The 27,876-nt window shown below is 37.8% G+C and overlaps 1 protein-coding gene across 6 annotated transcripts in view; it reads right to left on the reverse strand.

Moving 5' to 3' along the window:
- SIM1 (SIM bHLH transcription factor 1) overlaps positions 1–27,876 on the reverse strand; it is a 70,092-nt gene that overhangs the window by 26,484 nt on the left and 15,732 nt on the right. For all 6 annotated transcript variants that reach the window (XM_039869384.1, XM_039869369.1, XM_039869376.1 and 3 more), the window contains 4 exons: positions 27,153–27,352; positions 26,828–26,934; positions 25,976–26,123; positions 2,594–2,762 (listed from right to left, as the gene is read on the reverse strand). In XM_039869384.1, the coding sequence (XP_039725318.1) occupies positions 2,594–2,762; positions 25,976–26,123; positions 26,828–26,934; positions 27,153–27,352 (624 nt within the window). The remainder of the gene's footprint in view (positions 1–2,593; positions 2,763–25,975; positions 26,124–26,827; positions 26,935–27,152; positions 27,353–27,876) is intronic.

The following is a 27,876-nucleotide window of genomic DNA, read 5'->3' on the forward strand; positions in this document are numbered from 1 at the left end:
TCAGCACAATGGCCAGTACAGCATCTTTCTGTTGCAAGTGCTCAGGTAGCATCTACTGAGTCAAAGATATATAATAGAAATGATGCATGAAAATTAAGAGTTAAGTATCCCTTAATAATATAAGGATAACATGAACCAAATAAGACTTTTGCGAAGCTAAATTATTTTTTCTTTAAAATTTCTGAGGATTTAGAATTCAAGATGATGGTATTAAGTTGTGTTCTTTCATCAGAAAAGTAATGAGTTTGCCTTGGATGTCATCTTTTTTCAATGTGTCCTCAGAGGACCTTCTTCTGCTCACCCCATGACAATTCACTACAGATGCCTGTTACCTTGTCTGTCTACACAAGTGTCTCCTCGAAAGCAAAGACTGTGTTTCATTTCTATGTATTGGCAGCCCACGTAGTAGGAACTCAGTCAATGATTGACCTAGCACCATGATTACCTAAAGTAAACACAATTAAAGAATAACCTTTACTAGGCATACACATGTTAAGTAAACTTAATTCATTACTGTGTAATTTCAAATGAGACATACGGCCAAAATTCTGAGGACTACATTTATATACATATTAACCACAAAAAAGAACAGAAAAATGTCAAAAGAAATCCTATGTGGACATACATTGTGTACATGTGCATGATTCTTATACATCACAGAACATTTCTAGATTAAAGCACAATTTTTGAAAGGGAAAATAAGGGAACGGAGAGGGATTTTCTACTTTCCACTCCTCTGTATTGCTTTAAAAAAAAAAAAACCTATAGAACATGTATAACTTTCAAATTAACTCCTCCCCACACATGCTAGGAACAGCCTAATGGCAGTTAAAACGTTTTTTAAAAATGAGTAGTTAGTTTACTGTTAGAGTAAACTAATAAAAATTTTAGACATTAAGAACTGAGCATGAAGGAAAACAGACTTAGACAATGAAGTTTTGGAAGTTCAATGGGGAGATTTTATTTTTTGTGGCTTAATTTCTGTATAATTGACAAACTCCTTCTTAACTTAGTATTTCCTAATTTAAACTCTTCTTTTATCTATGTGTCCAACACTTGTACATATTTAAGGATAGAATTATCCAAAGATATAATCTATCCATCCAAGTAGTAAAAGAGACAGTAAAACTTTTCCCAAGGTGTGAGATAGTAATAAGGAAAGCTTCTCAGATGTTCAATAAAAACTCCTCCTCCACAGTGACTTTTACTAAAATGCACTTAATAAGTAAAGTGCTCAGAAGATGTCCACTGATAAACATCTAGACATCATACAACTTCTTCTTTCCCTTTTATCAGAGTAAAAAAATATGGACTTCTGTGGAAAAATTTTAACCGTGTGACATAAGTCTCTTGGGGGTCATAATCTTCTTATCTTCATATACCAAGCTACTAAATAATCTAGCAAATAGTAGCTTCTTAGTGACCGTTAGATAAATGAATGGCATGTCTTCAAACAGTATACATTTGTAGAAATCAACAGAATATTATAGCCTTGACAAGTAAGAAAATAATCACTAGATTACCCACTAGATTACCATTTTTACATTACATATATATATTCAATAGAAAATGCAATGTCTTAAATAAAACTTTAAAATTGACACTCTCTCTCTATATATATATAGATATATCTATCTATTCACACACACAATAATAATAATACAATAATACACACACACACACACACACATCTGATATAAAGACCACCTTGATGAAATGACTCCAAATCCAGTTTGGTTTTATACCAGCCCAGGAATTATCTCCTAAGTTACTACAATGAACTACAGAAAGTTTGATGTGGCACCCTTAAAGCGAAGGGTAGAAGTGAGGTGCTCACAGGATACTGGGAATAGAGAATCCCCAGTTCTGTCCTACTTCCTTCAGGCCCCAGTTCTGTCCTACTTCCTTCAGGCCACTTTGGCACAGACTAGTTTCTATATCTCAGTGACTGATCAGAAAAATAATTTTTCCCTTCCAAAAATCAAGACTCGTCTTTACACCTTGCAATGTTTCTGGAATACCTTCTCTGGATCTTATCAGCTCACCACCTTGCAAAGATGAGAAGATTTGCTTTTCCTACCACTCCTGCCATCTGGAAGACCCTCTTTATTTCATTCCTCTCCATAAATAGTCCATCTGTGCTCAAATCTCATGGTGACATGCATCCTTGATCCTTTGCCTCCATTTCTTCATTTCCTTCTACTTCAGTCCCTGTCCTAAGATTCAATTTTTCTACAGTAAGCTCTTGTTTTCCATATTTTGCTATGCTGGCTACATCTTTCTGGGTTAATCATTGTGGGGGGAAAATTTTTGGATCAGTCTCCCTGAAATAACAAACTTATGGTTCTGACTGCAATTGAGACTCTCATAAACTTTATATAAAAGCAATAAACCACGAGATCATTTCAAACTTTTACTAGCATAGTTATTTGAAAAGAAGAGGAAAAAAAGGTAGTTTTAGAAAGCTTTCTAGGTTTATAGAAATCTTGTTTTTAAAACCAGATAATTAATTTCAAACAGTTTTAATACTTCTTCCACTATGAAACCAAACCAGGTCACAAAAAAAGAGAGTTGCAAAATGCAATGCACCTACCTGAGGGTATGGAGAAGTCCTGGATTTTGACTTTGAACCGGAGACCCTGGACTTGGCCCCCTTCCTGTTGTCAGGCATGGTAGGAGTGGAGCTGCTGGCATAGGAGAAAGCTGGTTTGGAGGCTGAGATCTGATCCAGGGAGAGCTGCAGCCCTTTGTACTCCGTGTCCCTGCAGAGTAGGAGAACACAACCCTTAATCAGCCACCGTAGGCAATGGATTCATGTGTTCTCTCACCAGGAATGACAGTAATCCATATATGAAAAGGAAGCAAATAATAATCAGCCATACAACTGGTTTCCACAAACACCTTGATTATTTTAGAAATGCTTAACATTTAACTAATGTGTGTGTGAATGTAGCTCCCATCTATACCATAGGCAAATGATATAATATACTGATGAAAATGTCTTGATTAAATTTTTTTTCATTATTTTTATAAGTAGCATAAAAATCCATAATTCAACTTCTCTGAGTTTTTGTGTCTTCTTCATTGGTAAGATATAGATTATAAAATCTACTCTAAATATTTCTTGTGTGAGGTGAACTCAACAGACAATGATTGTCTGATGCTATCTGATTATTGGCAAGAAGAATGTGGACTCCTCTTACAAAGAACTATCTGCTATCATCTGTTCCAAGATCAATCATTCTGGTAAACACTCCAAATATTCTTAGAGCTAAGCAAACTAATGTAACCTGGCCTGTAAGTTGTTAAAAAATCCCCTTCAACAAGCTTTCAGTCACTTTAGGGTACATTTTAACTCTTCTTTCCATTCCTTCCTTCATTCAATAAATATTTATTAAGCTCCTAATATATACCAGATTTTGTGTTATGTGGAGATGAAAGGATAAGACACCTAAAGTCCCTGCCCTTGTGCAGATTACAATCTATTTGGGAGAATAAACAGTAAGCAAACAAACAAGCATAACTGCAGACTGATATGAAGGGGATAAAGAGTGTATCTTAGAGAGTTAATTACAAAGCTATTGCGTGAAGTGCTTAGGGGCTAAAGATGACAGCATTGGCCATGCCTATAGTTACCACCTTGGTCTGCTTCCAGACAGCAGGGGAGCTCATCTGACTCCTTGGTTTTCGTAAGAGGATATCACCCCTTCCCACTGGCAGCCAAAATAAAATGCTTCAGAGTCTTCCTTATGAAGACTCATGGGAAAATGTTCTCTCAGTTTCCAGAACTAGCTGGGCTACTCCTGGGTAATTGATTTCTTTTTATTTCATGAACACTATGAATCATATAATTCATCATGTTTCTCTCTTTGCACTGGAAATCAAAAAGCCCTGAGCTCCGAGTCCAATCTGTAACCATCCCTAGCAAGTGTATAGCAGGCATTTTGTGCAAACAAACTTCATTGACTTCTTTTATTCTTTTTTTTCCTTTTCTCTAACAGGTTCACCTTTTTATATTTTTATATGCATTTTTCTACTCTTTGGATTAGGATAGGTATATGAAATGAAATAAATTTATAATATTACATATGTAAAAGTAACTGGAAGATTTCCATGAACCAGCAAATATTTATTTTCTTTTTTTCTTTTTCCCTATTTGTTCACCTACAGAGAGATCAGGCAACAGCAAAATTATAATTCAAGCAAGAAGTCCATCAGGTGACTAGGAACAAAAATCAGCTAAAACAGATTTAATAATATCACTGCCATAAACTGCAGTATAGTGATATATGTCAGAAAAGTACAGTGGCTTTACATCAAATAGTCCACCTACTTAGTGCAAGTAAAAAAAAAATTCTCCTACATGAGCAACAAAATTTTAGAAAGTAGGCATGTAATTTATCTTTCAGGCTTGAGAAGTCCGATCACAACCCTGGTCTGCTTTACTGCTCTAATCATCTCCCACCATGGACAACACACAGACTCTGAGCACTTCTTGATCAGAAATTCAATGCTCTCCAAAATGTGGAATGTAGCTCTCACCTATTTTTCTGACAATATCTCAAAATTTTTCCTTTATCAGCACCTCACTTGACCCAAAATAGTTCTTCCCTAACTGACCATACACTTTCCTGGCTCTCTCCTTCCCTTAACACGTACCCATAAAACTCTTACAAAGAACTATCTTAAATGCCATCCACCTCCATGAAGCCCTTCCTGACTGCTAGTTCATTCCCACATCTTTACTGAGGGTCTCTGTGTGGGCCCTGCTTGAGGGACTGTGGAGCCATTAATGAATAGGACTGAGTTTGTACCCTCGTAAAGAAGGCATCAGGACTAGTTTCTAAGGGAAGTAGAGAGGGGACCAGAAACTATCTTTTTTTCCCTCTAACATTAGTTTTCAAGAGATTATATTTTATCTTTCTCAGTGGATTCTAAGTTCATAGAGGACAAGAGTCAAGGGATATTTTGTTGTATTCCAATGCCATTTGTACGATATTTCACATAGATGGAAGATGAAGAAGGTAAGAATGCAACAAAGAAAGAAATGCTTCACCCAATGACAGCTAATAACTTGCAACCCAATAACCTTTCTTTGTGAGAAAAGACCCTCATGGCTGTAAGTACCCTCACCCACCTGCCCTGAGATCGCATGTGTGTGCAACAGTGAGCCAGGCAAGCTGGGCTCTGACAGGTCTCCACCAACTCTTGGGCATCTTCTGTGTCAAATGTAATTCTGTCCATTGGATAGCAGAGTATCTACTCAGTCCCTGCCTGACAGGACGTAGACTGACAGCAAAAACTGTGCATCCCTGAATATATGGCTAAATGATTCTGTACACTCGTTCTAAATGCAACATTTCAGCCACAGGGACTTCATGGCTGCAAGCAGAAGGTAAATAAGAATTCATTTTTCTCTTGCACACTTTCAGACCCCCAAAGTATGCTTCTCAACTAATTTAAAAAGTCTTTCCAAAATTCTTGCCTAGCTTCCAATGACAGAAATACTCTTAATTAAATACACTTAAGTAACATTTTAAGACCAATAAATGATTTGAAATTCTAAATATTCACATGAAAACTCTAAAAATTATAAGATTTATGCAAATACTCTTGACACATTAATAAAAATACTTAATGTTTTGATTCACATCAAAAAATACAAAAAAAGAAAAAATCCACCAAAATTTAGCAGAAGACCATGAAGTCAGGTAGATTAGTGTTTGAGCCACTTGCTATGTAACAACCCATCTAGACCTCATCTTTCCTCTTTATATCTTACAGGGATGTGGTGAGCTTTAGATGAAATATTATATGAAAAAATAGCACAGTGCCTAGAACACAGTAAACGCTTAATAAGTAGTGAGTATATTTCTTTTAACTCCCATACTCTGTAGCACTTTTTGGCATCCAATTTCCCCAGTACAATATATCCACTTTGGTAACAACTGTAATTCATTTCATTACAAACGCCTCTTCATGCTGTATTTCTTTCTACTCCAAAATCATTTTACTGTTACTTTTTAGCCTCAACTCTGCTGCAGTGTGGCCAAAATACTTATTGAGGTAAGTTCTTTATTGCTAAGTCAGAAAATGGGGACCACAGAGCCACACACAGACGCTCTGAGAGTTCAGCCTTCCTGTTTCTTGTTCAAAACTCTAACAACTCAAAAGATGTGTTTAGATGAAAAGCACAATAAAAAAAATACCCACTTAAAGACATTTCAAGTATGGTTGATGTGCTGCCAAGACTAGCTCTGAAAGGCAGATTCACTAAGAACAAAGCATTTATTTTATTTTTAGAATTCTATTAAATTGAGTATTTCATTTGTATAGATTAAAGGGCTAGCTGCTGATGGGAATCACATTATGGGTTCCATTTCCCTCTCCAAACTCAGACACAAAGAAGAGTCCGGCCCTACCTCTCTCCCTTCCTCACAGTAAGGCACGCTTTGGTATCACACACATCCTCAGAGTTAGGTGCATGCATAGCAAGCCATTTGATGCTTCCCTGTGGAGCAGGACAAAATAAAATACTTGGACACACAGAACTTAGACTCTAAAGCAAGTATGGTGAAGAACGTGACCTAGCTGACTTCAATAAAGGAAAGACATAGCCTGCTCTACTGCAGCTTTCTTGGAAAGTGCCACATTGGCCCTGTTTGGGACTCCATGGGTAACCCTCTCAAGGGCAGCTCATGCTGTTCTTTCAAACATGGTAGGTATATAGAAATAGGATCTGTGGCATACACCATTTGGCATATTTTTCAAAATAGCTATTGATACTGATTTACATTTGGCTTTTTTTCCCCCTTTAATGACTTATACCTGAGCTGCAGATATACTCAGTTCTGAAAGCAGTATGAAATGAGTAATTTGCAATCACTAAGACATGCAGCTTGTCAATCTCACCCATATTTGCACAGACCAAAGTAATTCTCTTATTCCATATGGACAGTCAGAAATCATTCAATTTGCAGAATTAACCATCTGAGTCTACTCTAAACTTTATAATAGTCATGTACATATTTGGAATTACTCAAATTCCAATAAAATAAAAGGAGCCATTTTTGCATCATTGGCCTTCTCAGCCTTTTCTATAGCAATATACCATACCCACTTATGAGGTAAATGCCAGCTTGCCATAAGCTCAGGATGACACCTTTGCAAATCAAATAGGAGGTGCCTTCACCCCTAAAAGGTACTATCAGCTTCAAAGAAATGCATTAATATTTCTATCATTTCAACTGGGAAACAGGCCTCCATGATGCCAACAGCAGCACTAACATATTTACAATCTTCAAGTGAGTCGGAATGAGTATACAGAGAAATAAACGACAATGTTTCATCAGTTCATCTTGAGACAAGATTCTTTGCAAGAATTTTCCTCAACTATGACACACCCTATTCGGCTTCCATTTTAGACAACTGAATTTTTCCTTCTTGTCACATCGATTTTGGAGCTGGCCATTGTGGAGCTTCTTCGTTGACTTTATGTTATGTGGCAATTCTTAAAAGATGTTGCCAGATTTCCCAATTGAGCTATTTTTTTAAATAGCTGAAGGTGATCAAATTACTGAGGAAAACGTGAAAACAAAGACATACAATTGATTTGGCTCCGAAGGTGCTGACTGAAATAAGCAGAGGATTGCATTAAACTGTGATCACATTAAGTGGGGATGACTGTACCTTATACTAAACTTTTTAATTGGATTCTAGAGTCACCGTTACATGAAGTGCATGACCTTCTTTATATTCTGGCAGAGTTCCTGCCTGGCCACTGGGTAAACCACCACAGCAGAGAGAGACCCACTTTATGCTTCATTTTCAGGCTCCCATGGAGCCCAGCAGAGAGAGCTGATAAGGAGGATTCCATACTGTGAGGGTCTCACAGACTAGGACAGTCTGCTGGGAAATTAGGCTAAGGCACCCTTGGAAATGTAATAGCCTCATACTAATAAGTGGATTTGTGTTTGCTCCTTGTGTTTTTTTCCATTTGATTTGGCGATTTCAGTAGTGCTCAAAAAGTCTTTGGTGTTACATAAACATTGCCTATGTCTAGAAACATCTTTGTCTTCTATTTTGTAGGTTTCATCTAACATGCTATGGAGTGGATGGCACCACAAGATAAGGGGATGGTTTAGGCACAAAGTCTACTACCACATTGTGATTTCAAGAAGGAAACACACGGGTGCAAACAATAGGCAAACTATAACAACCAAAAAGTAAGTCAAAAATTACAATGTGTTGGTAGGATGTGGAAAGGTCAACTGTCCTCACAACTGGGATTGTGTAACACCTCTGTATCGACCTATGACACAAGATGAAATATAGCTAAATCCAGACCTGCTACTACACTGCATCTGACTTCTTTTCCTTACTTCCATGGGCCACAGTGATTTCTCCATGCTTCTTCCTGTGAGCTCCTATGCCATCTGCTGCCTCTCCCATTCATTTGGCACCACTAGTTCTGACTTACAGTGTGGTCAATGGCATATCTTGACAATAGCCTCCAAAATGACACCTCTTATAACAATCCCTACTGACTGTCTAGTACAATATGTTACAGAGAACAGATAGTCACTTGCAAGTGATTAAGAAAATAATTCTCATTGCAATAAACTTTCATTCATCTCAAATCCAAATGACTGAAAATTCAAAAAACTGACAAATCTTTCTACATAAATAAGAGATACCTGCCAAGTCAGCAAATTTATGTGAGTTTTTAAATTCCCAGATTATAATTAACAATGATCATTCTAAAATTCTGTGAGATCTTAAATCAAAGAAAAAAATTATATGTTCTTGTTTTAGTGTTATGTATATTAATACAATGTACATATTTTTTATCAACACATGGCATATGTGATACTTAGGCAAACTAGAATACTAAATTAATTTCATCCTCAACAACTTATTTGGTACTATTACAACTGTATTGAAGAAATAAGGAGGAATAATGCTTTTAATCCCCTGAGGAATATCTTCTACAAATTAATAATAAATATAATATCTCCTCAATAGAAAAATAAGAAAAGAATGTAAACAATGCACAAATTGCTGAGAAACAGTTTTTAAAAAGGTTTAGCCTCACTAGTAATAACCTATAGGAATAAATCCCAATGAAGATAAGATGAATGGGTATTCTTATATATTACTGGTGTTTATCAAAAGTCTTAAGAATGTTCATACCTTAAATCTAGTAATTCCACTTCTAAAAATATATTTTATGAAAATAATCAGAGATAAGTATCAAAACTCTATATACAAGGGTGCTCATGAGAACTATTTATATTGAATTGTAAATAATAGAATAAGCATTTGTAAATAAAAATAAGTAATCAATATAAGCAGTATTTAATTATGGTATACCTTTGCAACAAATGACTATGACATACATAGTCATTAAATTTTGTTACTGTAATGTCATAAATATACTATCGATATAGCGAAAATTTATCTCTTTAAATTAACATCTATAGTACATGTATGTAAGTGTAACATGTACTGTATATACATGCACATGTCATAAGAGGCAAAAAGCTAAAATGTCAACAGTGGATAGCTGGAAAATAGATTAAAGATGTTCTTCTGTATCTTTTTTTTATACCTTTCTGGATTATCTTAATTTATTCTATGAAACATGTATTACTTTTATAATCAGAAAAATATTTCCTTTATAAAAACACTAACGCTTCCCCGCAGAGGCAAATTTCAGGTATTCTCACTCCTTATTGAAATTGTTCCCAAATTTCTTCTCTTTATATTTTCAATGTTTCTTCCTTGAGAATATTAAATCATAAAAGATAAAACACTACTAAACTTTTCTCCATAGGTTCAACTTCTCAGGCATACCACTTATAATTTTTAAATGTCCAAATGACCATATGCTCTATCAGTGCCTATACATTTCACTTACTTTCTGATCTATTTTCCACTCTTCCCACCTTACAAAATTATCTGTCTTTGAAGGCTTTCATGTGAAATATCTGACTTTATGTTTCCTTCATTGGAGAATATAACTTAAATTATTATTTTTAATTGAAAGAAAAGAAACTCTTGCCACATAGTTTCTTAAAACAATTTAGTTTCATGTGAGTTACAGATGGCATATTTGTCATTTTTTAAATGGAGTAAACACTCTTCAGGTCCACATTTCTGAGGAACTTCACATTTTTATGCTCAGAAATTCTTTCTATATTTATCTATTAATTTTTGGCATATTTGTGAATCCTCCAGGTTTAAGTTCCAAATTCTATTGCTCTTATAGCTTTTCTTTTTCTTATTTTCTTGAGGAGGGGGCAGGGAGGACGGATGCTGGTGTTTAAAGGTTAAATCTAAACAAATTAAATGCAAAATGTGCTGCCTCTTTCATCAAAGGCATAAATTAAAAACTCTCAGACTCTTCTCCCACAACCAGAACCTGTAAATCAAGCTCACTTCTAGGGGAAAAAAATCCAAATATAAACAAAGAAAAAAATGATACTAACATCAACTAAGTTTCTCTTACTTTTTAAAATTTTCAACAAATGAAAAATAAAATGCACATGTTGTTCTGGCCCCGTCTTTTCCATCTCCTTCCATTCTTCCCTACCTTCACCCTTGGCATCCATCCCCCACCTACCTTCATTGTCATCAATTAAGCTGATGTTTTTCAAATGCATGTTCCCTTTAGAACTTTTCTAATATCTAAGATAGGTAAGCTATGGGGGAACCCACTACCTTCCACCTTATACGAAGTTGAAATTTTATTCTCATGGGAATAGCTTTCTTACCTAGTTCTTCTGACCCTTACAAGGCTGACTCCTAAACTCTAAAAACATCCTCTGGCAGAGAGGGTGGAAGAAGCACAGCTCCTATTTTCAACTCCATGCAAACTCCAGGGAACAGAAAAGATATCTGTAATCGTAAAGAAATAACAGTCCTACAACACTGGAAAATCTGGATCCCATATTCAAGGCCATGGGTCCCCAAATTTCTCACAAGGCCTCATGTGGGTGGTCTTACAAGGCCAAACCTCAAGGTACTGCTCAGTACTCTTCTGTACAACACAAAGATACTGGCATTTCTGCAGGTAATAGAAAAGGGGACTCTCAGATTCGGAACTCCATAGGAAAAGATGCAGCAAAAATGATGGCATGATACAATGTTTTCAAAAGCACAAATCTTCATTTGTTAACTTAAATATTTTTAAATATGTCCTATAGCATTTCTTCTTGATTAAACCTCTTCTAGGTAGTTAATCATTAATGGTTTCTTTGCAATTGCTGTGCAAACAGTTCATTCATACCTATGACATATCAAATCTCACAGACATATTCTTTAATTGGATTCATTTATTTCAAATCTCCTTAAGCCCTTACTACTATAATGCTTGACTAAATATATATTAAACTCTATTATTTCAATGGCTAAAATAAATTTGAGGTATATTTTATGAATAAAAATTCACAATTCAACAAATGTTCTGCCATTATTATTATGGGCCTCAACATTCTGACACTGTTTTAAATTGCCTAGTAGATATGCTTTGTTTAACTAAAATAAGTTCTGAAATGTTGCTAGAGATTTTGGAGTGCCCACTAAAATGGCAAATTTTTTTGCTGTACATTGGAAGTCAGAGAGCTTTTATAATTCTATACAAAATATATAGTTACCAATAGAATCCATTACCAAAGACACAATAGGCAGCTGCCTGCTTTTATGATTTGCAGGACTCAAGAAGGTTTCTTGGCCCCTGTAAAGATGTCTCAATAATGGTCTATTGGCTGATGCTTAAAATATACTATTAGATAGTTATTTCTCTGGCTTTAGACAGATGGCTCAGAAAGGGATAACAGAGTAAGCCTCATCTATTATCTTTCATTGATTTAATTCATCAGCTCTTTTCCCTACAGTAGTGGTTCTCAAACTTCAGCATGCATCAGAAGCACCTGAAAAGTGTATTAAAACACAGCTTGCTGGGCTCCACCTTTAGAGTTTCTCATTTGTAGGTCAAGGGTGGAACCCACAATTTGCACTTTTAACATCCCCTCCACCCTTCATTGGTGCTGATGTTGCCAATCGGGAAGCCATACTTTGAGAACTAGAGCAGTTGTTATCTGGAATGAGAGAAAGTAAAAGAATCAGGTAAAAAAGTACCACAGAGAAGACAGAAAACCACTAAAAAAGGTGGAAACATTCCAAAGACAAAGACACTTTCCCTACCGTCTGACCTCACTGCGTATCTTTTAACGAACTACTCCCATTCCCAGCCCCCACCGCTCACTTCTCAGCCTCCTTTTGGGCACCTCCTATTCTATAGACCCCATGACACTGGAGAGGCACAGGTCTTAGTCTTCAGGCTGCTTCTCTATTAACACCCACTCTCTAGAGATCTCAGCCACTTGGCTAGCTTTAAATACCATAAACTGATGACCCCGAATCCCTAGCCCAGATCTCCCCACTCTACAGACATTTACAACCAACTATCTACCTGACACTTTCACTCTGATGAATGACAGGCAACTCAAATTAAACATACTTACACACATCCCTAATTGTTTGTCCCTACCTACAAATCTGTTCCTTCTCACAATTCACCTAAATCGCTCAGGCTAAAAACCTAGGTTCTGTTCATGACTCCTCATTTTTTCGCAACTCATATCCAATCCATCTGCAAACCCCAACAGTCCGCCTTCAAAACATCCTGAATCACACGTTTCACCACCTCCCTCTTTCAAGCTATTTTCTTCCCTCGCCTAGGCAATCACAATCATTTCCCAATGGGTCTCCCTGCCTCTACCGTCTACCTTCTCCAAAGCCTATACTCCATGCCAACCAGAATGATCGTTTCTAAGCTTAAATTAGCCATGCATTTGCTCGGAACTCTCCAAAGGCTTTCCAAAGCCTTCAAGACCCAATATGATCTGTCTCTCCTATCCTAGCATCATCACCTTCTGTTCTTCCTCTGTCTTTCTCTGTTCCAGCCATAGTGACCTGCTCCATTCATCAACTATTCAATCTGCTGTCCACCTCAGGGCCTTTGCGCTTGCTTCCCACTGTTGGAAATACTTCCCTTCAGGTCCTAATGTGGCTGCCTCCCTTGGGAATCTTCAGGAGTCTTCAGAGAGGCCTTCCCTTATCACTCTCATATCTTCGTCCTGCTTAATTTAAGTACTATCTGTTTCTTCCCACTAAAATTTATGGTCTATGAGGGTAGGGACCTTGTCTATCTTGGTCATGCCATACACAGAGCCTGGCACAGAGTAGGCACTGAGGAAATACTTGCTAAGTGAATACCAGAAGCCTCCTGAGTTGGCCATAAAAAGGACTACACTCTTCAACATTTCTTACCATCCTCTTAATTATAGCAACAGAAATTAAGCTGATTTAAATAATAGAAATTTGTTTATAATGAAGATCCTATTGAGTTGACTGAGAAGAGACACAAATAGAAAAGAGATTATAATGTAAAATGCCATGTAGCTTCTCTAAATATTTTCCCTGGTTTTTAATTAGCCCTCACAATAAAATGCTACCCTGCACTTTGCTATTTCTTTAACTGCTCTAATTGGAGGAATAAAATTGACACCCACTCTGCCCTTCTTCTTGTGGGCTTCAGCCTTCCAGCATTCCTGAGCTGTAACCCTGCAGGGCTCCATTACCCAAATCCAGCACAACAAATACTTCGCTTTGCCAGGACTATAGTAAGATTTCAGCAGCTAATAGAAATGCTGTGACTTCCAACACTATTAGTCTCTTAACGGCTCATAAAAATTAAAATGAAAAACCTTGTGTTGCGTTTGGTTAGTCCTGGGGAAAAAAAAAAAAAAGCTGCTCTTTTCCTGTCATGTATTTGAACACCAATATCAATTAATGGGACTGTTGAAAGAAGTAAATCTCATGGGTTCTTACCTTCAGCCACCAGAACACATTACAGTCATCACAAGCACAAAGAGTAAAATGAATGACTGAAGAAGAGCAGCAAGCCACAAACCCCTGAACTGCTCAGACCCAAAGATTCTATTTTCACAACGATTTTCAGGAGGAGGAGGCGAAAGACAGCACATTCTCAGATTGCATTACCAGAGAATGCTGCTGTTCTCTGAGAGATGTAAAAAGTGGCAAGGGACTTGGGTTTAAAAGTACAAACACAGAGAGAATCCCACCTTAATGGGTACCATTATGACTTCCAGTTCAATATAATGAGGCTATTTTCACAATCTGGCCAGCAGCGCATATTAGCACGGCTTTACTGATGTGGATACAACAAATTCTGTTTGAACAAGAAATCCCCTGGAAAAAAAAAGGGAAGATCCTTTCACAGGCCCTATCCATTTAGCAATCAATCAAAGGGAAAATATCCTTCTAGTAAAGATAGCAGCTCCCATTTGAATCCTGGTAAATATTAGATGTTATAAATAAAATAATATTCTATGCATGATGCTTGTTGATTGCTGTTTTGTGAAAATGTCATAACTGTTGATGACTAAACTGGTGAAGGAGATGAGGTCAGACCTGCATGATGAGCATATTGCATGGCAGCTGACTAGGTTCTGAGTACACCCAGATTGAAGCAACTGAGTCACTTTGTAGAGACCCCATATTGAAGAAGAGAGTATACTCTCTATAGACTTCTGCAACATCTCTGCAAAACGTCACATTACTTCCTAACTATGGAATCATATGAACTTGCCAATATTGGGCTATTTTAATATACAGAGATGGCAATTTCATGTGAGTCACCTGAGTACAATGATACCAGCTTAAAGAGAGGATGTCAAGAGGAAATCGGTTGGGCACTGCAGTCCTGGTTCTGAGTTCATTCGCCCGTTCATTGGCTATGCTGCATTGGCTAAATCTCTTGGCCTCTCTAAGCCTCTGGCACAAAGTAGCAGCTCCTCAAATGTGAGTCCTTCTTACTCTCCAACCTTTCTAAGTATAACAATGAACAGAGCATCTTCCCATCCCTCCTTTGGCTTGCAGCTGACAATCATCTTCCAGTCTCTCCAGTGCAGAGCTGCGATGCCCAGGAATTATCCCTTACCAAAAGAAAGAAAAACAAAACTAAAAATGTTGCTAAAATACTTAGCAACATTTTTTAAAAATAATAAATCTGCATAGATTATTTTGAATCTAGAATGATTCTTCAATTTAAAAATTTGCTGAGAGTTATAATCCTATTAGAAGTCCTCCAATATATAAAAATATACAAAAACCTCCAAAATATATATAAATTGCATTCAAAGCAGGAAAAAAATCATCTCACCATCACTCAAATGAACTGCTCTCTCTGGCTGAGGTAACAAGATGCACAGGACCTGCTCTGGGCAATGTTGCCCTAGTGAGAGTTAAAGCTGGACTCCTTAGCCTGCACCCACTTGGCCACCAATCATGATCACGCACACACACACCGCCCTCCACAGCAATCCAGCTGTGCCCACTGACTCTACTCCTTTCCCACCAGTTAACAAGAGGGGAGTCTGATCACATCTGGAAGCTTATTTCCCATGGGTGACCCCAGGAGTGCCAAGCCACTTAGGGCTCTCTTCTTTTTAACTGTGGGTGGACATGCTTTCTTCCAAGAAGGAATCTCAGTCATGAGCAAGCCTACAGAGAAATTGAGCTAGGATTCAGCTTATACTTGTGCTTATTTCTTTTTCCTGCAGATACTGTCTTATTCGTTTTGATGTCCCCCAGGACCTGGCACAGCGCCTAACATATGATAGGTGCTCAGTAAATCATTTTTATGAATGCTTAACGACCTACCAGTCCTAACCAACTGAAGAAGGATTTAACAATCCTTTCCAGATGTAACAGAATCATTGCTGATTTCTCATTCAGGGGCAATCCTCTGCCTTCCTAAGACTCATATATTCTCTCATTCAGGCCAAAGAGTCACACACTGATTTCTTGGCAGGACAACAATTATTTTATTTAATTTCAATGAAATGACCACTCTACATTCACATTTATGTTACTTTGTGTTAGAATCAGTGTCAAGAACCTCACACATTATCTCATTTAATGTTCACAACAATTCTTTGAAGTAGATATTATTATCACCTGCATTTTACAGATTAAAAAAAAAAAATAGAGATGGCAAAGTTAAGCAGTTTGCCCAGAGTCACAAAGCCTGTTAGTGGTAGCAATAGGATTCGAAGAGAGGTTTGAAATGTCTTACTAAGGAGCCTAGGCTGCATCATATTCTAATGGTAGGATTATGATGTCAAACATCGCACTGAGGAGGCCTTCTGGTATTGCAAATATGGAACCAGCTATATAGGTACCTTGCACCTCCCTCTCCTCCAATCTGCCAGTGTTCATCATTCTAATGTATACCTCACATTTGCTTTCTACAAATAATTTTTAAAATACAACCATTATACTGTGGTATCACTAGGTATTTATTTCAATAAGATTTTTACATTCAATGTAGAATACTGACGTTTCTTAAAACTTTTAAAACTATGTACTGTCTTTTCCTCCCAGGCTGCTTGAGGGTTGGCTGCCATCATGAATAACACAGTAACTATCCAGACCAGGATGTTCGTGATCATCAGACTACTGCAATGAAAACAAATGGTCATTGATGTCCTTCACCTAGAAAGGTCATAGTACCTGAGAAAGAAATTTTGGAAAAATAGCCAAATGTACAAGACCACACCAAAAGTCATCTTTGTATCTGGATTCAGATTGGTGGTGGCAAGAGAACTGGCTTTGGCATGATTTATGATTCCTTGGATTATGCAAAATAAAAATAAAAATAAAAAATGAACCCAAAAATAGACTTGCAAGACATGGCCTATATGAGAGAAAAAAAGACCTCAAGAAAACAGTGAAAGGAATGAAAGAACAGAATGACAAAAGTTAGAGGGACCGCAAAGGCCAGTGTTGATGCTGGTATAAAGTGAAAACTGGACAACAGAAGGAATAAAGATTTGTCAGTGACTTTATCTGTAGTAATTGAGCAGATTTTTCATGAGAGGATTAATAAACTAAGAACGTAAAAAAAATTGTGTTGTATGCCTAGATACTAAAAACTTATTCTTAAAGGTAGGTGAACATGTCAAAGATATATATACCAGTACTAATTTAGGACAGGTAACAGCCCTAGGGAAAGTAGTTTCCAATCCTGATGGAATATGCTCAATTCCAACAAAAAAAAGTTCAAGGTAAAGAAAGAAAGAAAATTCAGCTTAAACAAGAGCAGTGAGACAAGCATTGTTGAATCAAATTTGAAAAGTAATACCAATTGTGTTTCAAGGAATTCTTACAGAAAAAAAAAACAATGGGACCAATATGTATAAGTTACTGTTCCATCTCAAAAAACCCTACCTCTGCTTCCAACCCCTAAAATTCTACTTTCCTGATAGCTCCACCCCCACTTCAAGTTCCTTCAAATTCTGTGCCCGCAGCAAATAGTCCAAGTGTACCATATCATTTCAAACTGTGCTAATTTGAGTTCTTAAACATTTAAATGAAACACTTCTATTTGCCAACTAAATTGTAAACTACTCGAGAGATGCCAAGACTTCTGTTTTATGTATTCATGCAATAAATCAGTGCAATCTGCCATACCAATGTCTAGGAGACATTGGTGATATAGTCATACCCAGTCTATGTAGATATAGTCATACCCAGTCCATGTCTATGAGACATTGGTGATATAGTCATACCCAGTCCATGTAGAGTAATAGGGAATATACACAAGGCTTTACAGAACACCATCAAAAATGCCAGAGCTGCATGTTTCATTCTCTTTAAATTATAATTACAAACACTGGTAAAGTTGACAAAACACCAATTCCAACTAAATTAACCTCAGAAATTTGATAAAAGGTTAGGAACATTCTACGAATATTCTTTTTCTCCGTAAAATACCATTCCACCAGGTAAAAGAATTCCATGTTGTCTGGCACAAATAAGGCACTTACTGAATGTTGGCTTACCTCCCTCTAGGTAGAATCTCAGCTCATTTTGGAGTCTACAATGACAGCAGTAAAAAAACAGGGTGAGATTAACCCTACTATAGAAACCACCGCACACAAAGAGCACAATGCTTGGAAGTGTATGTGTTGAGGGACTGGGGAAGGAGGAGAAAATAAACATTTAAATTTATGGGTTTGAGGATTTAGAAATTCAAGATAAAGAAGGAAATATTCATCCTCTTCCAAAGTATTTCAGTTGGTGCACATAATTGACAACTGTTAATAACAGCAGTCAAGATATTCTGAACACTTGCCAGGTACTGTGCTACATATACATTATCTCATTTAGCCCCTCTCGATCCTTAGAAGTTGGACATGCATGTCCCCATTTCACAGATGAGAAAACAGAGGGTCAAAGGAGTAAAGCTGTTCTTAAAGTCTCAGCAAAGCATATTCAAACCCAGATGGGTCTGACACCAAAGCCCATGCCTTTCCCTTACAGATTTCTTTGAATGATACTGTGGGTTTTTAGAAAAACAAAATCACAATATTATTGCAATATAACTTCCCAGAGTAAAAGTCACAGATGGTAAACAGATGGTCCAGACTCGGCCAAACCCCAATCATTGTCAATGCCCCACAAAACTAAGTTTCCTTCTCATCCCCCTCAGCCTTGATATCACCATGGACCACTTCTCTCCCCTGCTACCTTCCTGGACCTTGAATTCCTGAAGCAGGGGAAGGGAGGTAGGGAGAAGTTATTTCTTCAGACAAGGCAGAACGTTAGATTCCTCCATTGATAGGCACTCAGGTATTTCCAGGTTTCCTCTCAACTCCAACCAATCCTTTCTGCATGACAACTTAAGCACAGATACCAGCACTTCAACCAAAATGAATTTTCTTTCACCACCTGCTCATCTGGAATGATGTCACAAGCCAATGAGAACAGAGAACAGAGAGGAAAGCACTGGATAAGGGGAAAGTAGTAGCAGCCTTTTGCCCAACTATCAAGATATGCATAATCCACCACCAACACCACTGCACACACACACACACACACACACACACACACACACACACACACACACACATCTCATACCAAACATAAGAGTGTTCACCACATGAATAGACTAAGTCAGAAGACAAAAACATGCTTTTGAGGAGTTCAAGGAAAGCTTCATTTGTATTTTTCCATCCAGTCACATTAACATGTATGGATCTCTGCCTTCAGATAAGGTAATGAGCCATGTTTTTCCATGATGTGATCAGAACCCTTTCCCTCCCAACAGCTGACTAAGAGAAAGACAGACAGGATTGGTCAAGCTGGTCAGTTAGCACACACCAAGTGGCCTCCAACCAGGAACTAAAGAGGAGTTCCTGTGAGTTAGTGCCCTCTAGGTCTGGACAATAACATAGAAGGGGTGGAGGTCACTTGGTCTCCATAGGAAAATCTAGGGAGTAGAAAGCAGTTGGGCAGCAGCATTACCAAAAAGCCAGAGGGTGGCATACCTTCCCAGAGCATGCAGGGAAGCTCTTTATCCCCAGACCCTAAACAGAGTCCCAGGGGACCACCTCTCCATCATTCTCCATCAAAAACGGAAAAGGGCCAATTCTGCACACCACCCCCAAACATGGACACACACACACTATCTGGGAAATATCCCACCGCCACAGGAGGAAATTTGTGCCTCATCTGATAAAAAAAAAAAGAATGACATGGCCTGCCAATCCACTGACGTTCATTTTAACACTTGTGTTGAACAAGAACATAAAATATTAAATCTGGTTGCAGAAATGAAATAATTAGTAATAGCAATAATGTATCTGTGTAACCTAAAGGCAAGCAATTCACTCAACTAAAATGTTTGCAGGTTTCATTTTTTTCTTACAAAATGAAAATGTCCTTAGTGAGACATAAGGGGAGAAAAAGATTTATTCTTAATTGAATATCATTGAGAAGATAGCGCTACTAAATTTAAAGCATTAAATTGTGAATATCTGTATATACTTGTGAAGCTGAAACACAGAGTTAGCTTTTTAATCTTTCATTATGAGATTAGATAAAAGCCTATCCAGAGCTGGGTGGGCTAAATAGTACAGGCCTCAGTCATTTAAGTCCATCCTTCTCTCCCAGACATTTTCTCTCCTGCAATTACCCCTGACTCCCACCCCAGTACAGAGAATTACACTGTACAGTAGGAGCTGATAGCCCAGGCTTTAATCCTGACTTTGCCACTTATTCTGCATACTGACCTTGGTTTCCTCACCTAGAAAATGAACAGTGTGAACCCTATCCCCAACCACCTCATAGAGCTGTCAAAAAAGTTAATTAGCTAACAAACATGACAGCACATTGAAAGCAAATGTACTTGGCATTTGTTAAAAAGTCTGAGCATAAATAATGAATGTCACTTATATGTAGAACATAAACCTAAAAGCAACGAATGAATAGGATAAACAAACAGAGACTCATGGACATGAACTATAAGACCAGAAGGTAGGAGGTGCGAGAGGAGATAGGGTAGACACAGTACGGGGTCAAATATAGGGGAGTTGGGGGAAGGTGAAGTGAGTAAAGGAGAATCAAATATATGGTAGCTGAAGGAAACTGGACTTGAGGTGGTAAACACACAATAGAATACACAGATGTCAAATTATAATGTACACCTGAAAATTACATAATTGTATTAACCAATGTTACCCCAATAAACTTAATTTTTAAAAAAGTTTAAAAAAAGAATGCAAAACTAAATACAGATTATTTTGATTAAAATTACAATAAGTGAAAAGTATATGAAAGATAAGATTATTTAAATGACTACTAGTATTATGTCCTATAAAAGAGACTAAATCTTCCAGCACTTCCTTTTAATAAAGTGTTTGGTAGTTATAAAATTACTATTAATTACTATTAATAGTTTTGTTTGTTATAAATTACTATTAATCCAAAGGTATCTTCGATTTGTTTCTATAATGATTCAGTTTCATAAAAGATCATTTGAAAAGGACAACTGGGGCTTTGATGTTCAATATTATCATAATAAAGATCAAACACAATTAAGTATCAAATCTAATTTAGGGGTATACATTAGCGTATAATTATTATTTTTAATGATTGAAAATTAAATCTATGCAACAAGAGATCCATAGATCTGAGGCATGAGAGTAAATTATTTTATATTTTGCTGTAGCTTCCTAAATCAAAAGGCACTTCATTTCACATTATTTATAATATAAAAGAGAAGTTTTGCTAACCAGGAAAATAAAATCCATTTCTATAACTGTACATATTATTGGTCAAGTTTTTTAAAAGGATTCTTTAAAATGTCCTAGTAGTAATAACAATAATATCACTGGGCCTTTAAATTAATTTAAAATTTTTAAATGCCCAAATTAACTCAGCACTAGTATACTTGAAAGAGCAAATTAATATGAGCTTATTTTAATGTTTGCTGCTTTATGATAAGGATAAGTAATGTTTATATTCACAGAATATGTTAACACTTAAAACCTCTTTTAATTATGAGAACTACAACGATGTTGTGCAAAGACCAAAAATTATTGGACCTGAAATAATTAAAATGTGGAGACTCTGGTTTTGTTTTTCTTTTACATGAAGCATGTCTCCTTTGGCATTTGCCCTAACTTTTCTACAAATCCAAAAGGGTTATTTAGTAGATAACAAATGTCATGTAGACCACTAATGTAAATTGTCTCTATTCTGCTTTCTGCAACACTGAAATAGAAATTTTAACACGGAAAATTACTTCCTTCTATATATTCGGTGAATCACTCTAAAATAGTATATGAGATTTTCCACTAAAATGGTATTCCATCCTAAACTTAGGAGATAAACAAGCAGAAAAGGCTTCTTTACCAACAACAACAAAAAAACGGTTAAAGATATTAAATCTGTCTGATTCCAAAATAACCAAATCACTCTTGAAATTTTGTCTCTCTTTTAGTTTCCAGGCAAAATATCAGAATCATATTAGCTTACAATTTTCATTAGAAGTCTAGTTTAAAACACACTAACATTTACAAATATATCCTACAGAAGTCCCCTCACAAAATATCATCTATCAATCAGCCTAATTGAGGGTATATATCAGTGGGTGCTTGATAAATTTCAGTGGCAGATTGTTTTTAATGGCATCAATAAACTAGCTCTCATGTATATTTTTTCAACCTTCTACACACAGAAATTCTGAACATTTTAAATGTGCCATCATGAATGGTATAGTGACTATGTAGGAAAATATTATTTAAGGATGAAATATCATGATGTCTGTAGCTTATTTCAAAATGATTCAGTGGAGAAAAATGTACATACAAATAGACACACATAGGTATAGAAAAATTTGGTACATAAAGCATATATGGCTTATATGACAGATGATGTGTATGGATATTCATTATACTATTCTTTCAACTGTTTTGTATGGTTGAAAATTTTTATGTTTTAAAACATTTTAAAATTAGATTTTTACATCTCATTTGCTTATTCCTAAAAGTGGGGTTTTTTTTTTAAGTTTTATTTGTAAAACATATTAAGTTAAAAACACAGAGAATCAATTAAAGAAGTACAAATTAGTAGTTAATAGTTGGTCATGGGGATGGGGAGCAGGGCAGAGGAAATGCAGTTAGCATTAATATGATGGCTAGGTGGAGGGCCAGGGGAGGGAGGGAGTGATTGGGGAGATAGTTTTACAAACTGTATAGATGTCTAACCAATGTACTGTATACTTGAAACTAATATAAATAAATAAATTTTAAAAAACACACAGAGAATCAAGACTTCATTTTCCTAGAAATTACTTTTCATAGTTTATCAGGTGTTCTACATTTTCAATTTTCTTTACATTAAGTACTAATGTTTTCTATCAGAACTGGCGATTAATAATTAACATTACTAATTACATGAACTTAAGGAAATATGAACTCAAGGAAATTACTTAGGTTTTACAGAGCATGTTTTCCTTTTCCTCTCCATACTTTTCTGGACTTTTCAACATTCATTGTTACTAGACACTAGTTTCACTCACCTATCCTCTAGAAAATAATCAGGGAGCAGGGCCTATCATACTTAACACTATTACAAAGCCTGTGAGCACCAAAATTTGTAAGAAAGAAATTTTTCTTTAATGTGCCACATAAAAGTAACAGAGCATGTGTGTCTTACAGAAAATTATGAACTGGTCAGTTTTTTGCTTTGGTGTTTCTAATGGGTTTGTAGAAAGGGTAGTTGGTTATTGGTTATGTTTTTGTTTTTCAGTTTTAACGACGAGCTATAGAAGCCTCAGAAAATCTCAAGGATCCAGAGTAAAATTGAGAGAATGTTTTAAATTTAATCGTAGTGTCCTCTCACTCTCCTCTCCAGAATTTCAGAACACGAACATTTTGTGTGTGGTCATACAAAACCCAGGAAAGCATCGGGGTATACACCTCCTGCCTCTAAAATTCCCATATTCCCTGTTGTACCTGCTGATTAAAACAAAGTTACTGAAAATTTCTATTCATCAATGCTCTGGTTAGATAATAATGACGAATTTTTCTAGGCATATTTTAATTTCAACAATAAATTTACCATCAAGAAATTAGAAAAACAAGCTTCTTATAAATGTAGATTCCACCAAAATGTCACACCTTCATTTGATGAATGCTTATTTAAAATTCTCTCTACTTTCATTACATGAAAATTCCTCCAAAATGTATGCTATTAAAATATCTAAATTTGGAAAAACATCTGGCCTGTCAAATTATTCGGGGGGCTTGTGGTTTTTAAGTACATTGTTTGAGATGGTGTATTTGGAAAGAATTCACTTATCATTTTCAGGCTTCACAGAGAACTAACCATGAAAACAAATGTATGTGATAGTTCACTGCTACCATAGAGAATCAATAGCCATCTATTTAATTTGCTGAGACAATGTAAATTAGTAACTTCCAGCCAGATGTGTGATATACACATCAAACAAACTGCAACCTGTTCATTATGAAAATCCTGTCAGCACACACAGAGCCACTTGATGACATTTTATCTAGAAGCAGTTTCCACATTTGCAGCTATAAAAATTGTCCTAAGAATTTTTATACCAAGAAATGTCAAGAATTGAAACTGAGTCTCATAAAAAGGTAATCAACTTCAGCTTTTCATCTTGTATGCTTCTGTTTATTTCTATTTTCATTTAGAGGTATAAAACATTTGGAAAAATGTGTGCTGTGCTATTTTTCTTCTGTAAATCATTTATCCTTATTACATCTTTTTAATCTGTTGTAAAGCTGGTAGCCCAATCCTGCAGTTCTGAAGAAGTGTGTAAAGTGAAGAATGACAGAGTCAACAGAAGAAAGAAAATACATTTATCCAATGGAAAACAAAACAGAACATTTCAAAATGATTCCAAACATAAATTAAGTTTACCCATTGGGAGGTCTAACTTGCATTCTGATCATTTATATGGGTCCGTGTGACTATATACCCCGCTGTTTGATAAAAAAGTGATTGCTAACCACAGGAACCCACCAGAGAACAGAGTGTATGTATAATGCTTGCAATGTCTCAGACATACAAAGCACCTTCTTAAAGAATGTCCGTTTCCTTTCCATGGTAAGCAGACATAATTTTTCACTTTTTAATACTTAGGCTTCACAGAGCGGCTTATTTTATGAATTATGATTTATCATTTTCTCTTATGTTTATTTTAATAATATCAAAAACTGCATTCATAAAATAGATGGTTTTGTTTCATGATACCGAAAATATTGCTGTTTTCTGCTCTGTATTAAAATCCACAGCCTTCCTGCTATTACAAAAACCTAATAGTATTTATTTGAACACCATTTACTAAAATGAAAAAATAAAATGATTCTTCTTAATAACCAGCTATTATTCTTGAGTACAGAATTCTTATCTAAATTAAATTCATTTCCCAAGTCTATTGAATTAAATTTTCTTATTAAACAGGGCACAAAGTAAATAGTCTTATTGCCAAGTATAACATTTCCAACTACTACATTTTTAATTCGGTAATTTAAAAGAACTTGGAATGAATCCAGTCCTCATTGCCAATAGTAAAGTCTGATTACAAAATGCACCCCTTAACTAAATTCCTAATGTCTAAATAGCATTTCTATTAAGTGCCTGGTGTGTCAACTCTTCCAAAGTAAATAACTCTTGAGGTCCCCTGAAATCACAAGAATTTCAACTTCCAAAAAAGAAAAAAAAAGAAAAAAACAGCAACTGCAAACACAAAAGGGTTCTTCATAAAGGCTTCAACCTTTCGACTTTCACAAACATTATACAGAACGTGCTTTCTTCACCGGCCACACACCAGGTCACGTGATCAGCCTGCAGGGCCACACGATAATTGTTTCTAGAAAGAATAAGTCTCGATTGCGGCTGCGGTAGCCGCCCAGCCAGCCAGCCGCACCTGCAGGTCACACAGCGAGGCCGGCTCCTCACCTAGTGATGCTGTCATACAACTCTCGTGCGGGGCCTGGGCGCCGGCCAAGACTTCCAGCATTAGTTCGGGTCCCTTTGCTTTCTGGAGGTTAAAGTCAGACCCTCTTGGTCACTTAAACTCACTTTGTGGTTCAAGAGAGAAAAAAATCACTCTCAGAACTCTTAACTTTGATTGGAGACTCTGGTTAAAATTAAGAACTTCAAACCCAGATTTGAAAAAGTGAAACAGATGTCCTGTTTGTTATCCATAAATGGCTCCTTACGTTGGACTCTTTCCTTTCTCTTTTTTCCTTTATGCCGCATTAAATTTTATTTAATGCAGAGTTCCCTTAAAAGGTTAAAAGAGAGAGAGAGTAGAAAGCAAATATGGACTGTAGATAGAAAAACTCCTAAATCTTTCTCTAAAATATAACGAAGGAAGCCTCTTCATAAAGATAAAAGTGCTCAAACTGCCGCTTCCCAACGCAGGCAGCACTCGGAGTTAAAACCTGCTTCCCCTGTGGACCCCAGCCTCACCTAACACGGCAACGTCCGCCGCCTGCAGCCTCCTGGAGACCAGGAGCCCATGAAGTGGACGAATGGGTCCCAGACTTGCACTTACGTGAGGACGTAGTTGACACTGACGATACAGTGTGGCCTGGATGAGCGGCTGTTGTGCACGATGGTCGCATAGCTCTGCACCCATACCCAGCCGCCGTGCTTCGCCAGAAACCTGTAGTACTTGGTGGTCACTTGCCCCTTCACCAGCACTGTTGGAGAGACAGAAGGCAGCTGGTGGTGAACGAGCCTGCTTCTGATCTGCCCCCATGGAACCCCTGTCGGTGCGAGTGCTGGTCCCCCGCGGGTCCTAATTAAAGTCCGCTCAGGCAGGAGGGAGAGACATCGCGCATTTTCCCAAACCAATTGATTGTCCAGTTAATTTGCATTGAATCCTCAGTCCTTCATGTTTAGCGAGGGAGGGCGGAGGGGCTCTAAGTTGGGGGATTACCCCTGGAAGGTAGGCTCCGGGCAGCTCGCTCCCACGCTCACGTTCCCTGTCCCGGGAGACTAAGTTCAAAGCAAAGCAGTATATAAAGCCAGGCGAGAGATATGGATCTATGCGCATGAGCCAAGTGGGCTAGCCTCGCTTTTTCTCCCCATCTTTAGTGAGGTTTATGGGAGATGGGGTAGGGGGCAGCATATCAACAGGAGAATAAGACCTCTCCCGGGGGAACTGCACCTGGAAACTCCAAAACTCTCCGCGGGTGTGAGGGCCCGCGGAGAAACAAGGTAGGGCCCCGCAGCTGCGCGCAGGACCTCACCTACCACCACCACCACCGGGCTACGAGGACTCCCACCTGTCTGCTGGCTGGGGAGTTAAGTCACGCCCGCTCCCCTCCACCCCCACCTCCTTCACCACCGTACTCCGGTAAGCGCTGGGGTTGTGCGGGTGCCAGGCAGGGTGGTGCCTTACGCAGGTGGTGGGCGCAGCGCAGGTGGAAGGTGTCGCAGCCGTGCACGTGGTGGTACAGGGTCTTCTCAATCAGGTCCTGAGGTTCGTACCCCGTCAGCTCCGCCACTCTGTGGAGAGCAATCCCCGCGTGATGAGAGCGGGGTTCGGGGGTGCACCCTACCCCCAGAAAGCCACCTTAGACCTGGGTGCCCACCCTCACGTCGCAGGGCCCGCCGATTAGTCGCCTCATCTGCAAAATGGGCGCCTAAGTCCATGAGGAGCTCTCGATCACTGAACAAGGCCTCCCTCCTTCCAGCGGTGAGCCTCTCCCGCCCTGGCCACACACCTGGAGTCCAGGAAGATGAGCTTCATGTCCAGGCTGGCGCGGAACATGAACATGTTGCTGTGCAACTTGATTTCCGTGACGGCGCTGGGCGGCAGCGAGTGACCCACAGCCACAAGGCCCACATTCTGGTAGCAGCCATCGAAGGGGGACATGTCCAGGCTGTACTGGCGTATCTTCAGGTAGCCGCTGCAGTGAATGACCTACAACGTAGGGTGACAGGGTGAGGCTCAGCCATTTAGTCAAGAAAGTTCCCCAAAAGGTGAGAAGGGATTAAAACCATAAGACTCATCTGTGCCACAAACACCATGTGAGCCATGCCCCAGCTCTCAAGTGTCCAAAGGTATTGCTCTAAATGCTCCAAGGTATCTCAAGGAAATGATCACTCTGCCTCACCGAATTCACTCGGGGGCTTATAAAAATACACAAAGCCCTGGACCCTGCCAACCCTAACGCATCAGAATCCCTGAAGCTGGGCCTTTGAACCTGCATATTTAATCTTATTAAACAGGAAAACCACGGATTGGATTTAAGGCTCTGGTTCTTAGCCTCTCTGGGGGTTAGAATCTGAAGCCATGTGTAAATTCCACGAATTCCCGAAGCAACTGAACGTTTCAGACCCTGGACACATCCCTAAGGCCCCTTATGGGCCCCAAATTAAGAGTCCCAGCAGCCAGCAGACTGTCTTAAAACGTAGTCTCCACGTGTTCACAAAGTTCAACGACCC

Source organism: Pteropus medius, unplaced genomic scaffold, assembly GCF_902729225.1.
Source record: "Pteropus medius unplaced genomic scaffold, Ma_sr-lr_union100, whole genome shotgun sequence".
Classification (NCBI taxonomy): domain Eukaryota; kingdom Metazoa; phylum Chordata; class Mammalia; order Chiroptera; family Pteropodidae; genus Pteropus; species Pteropus medius.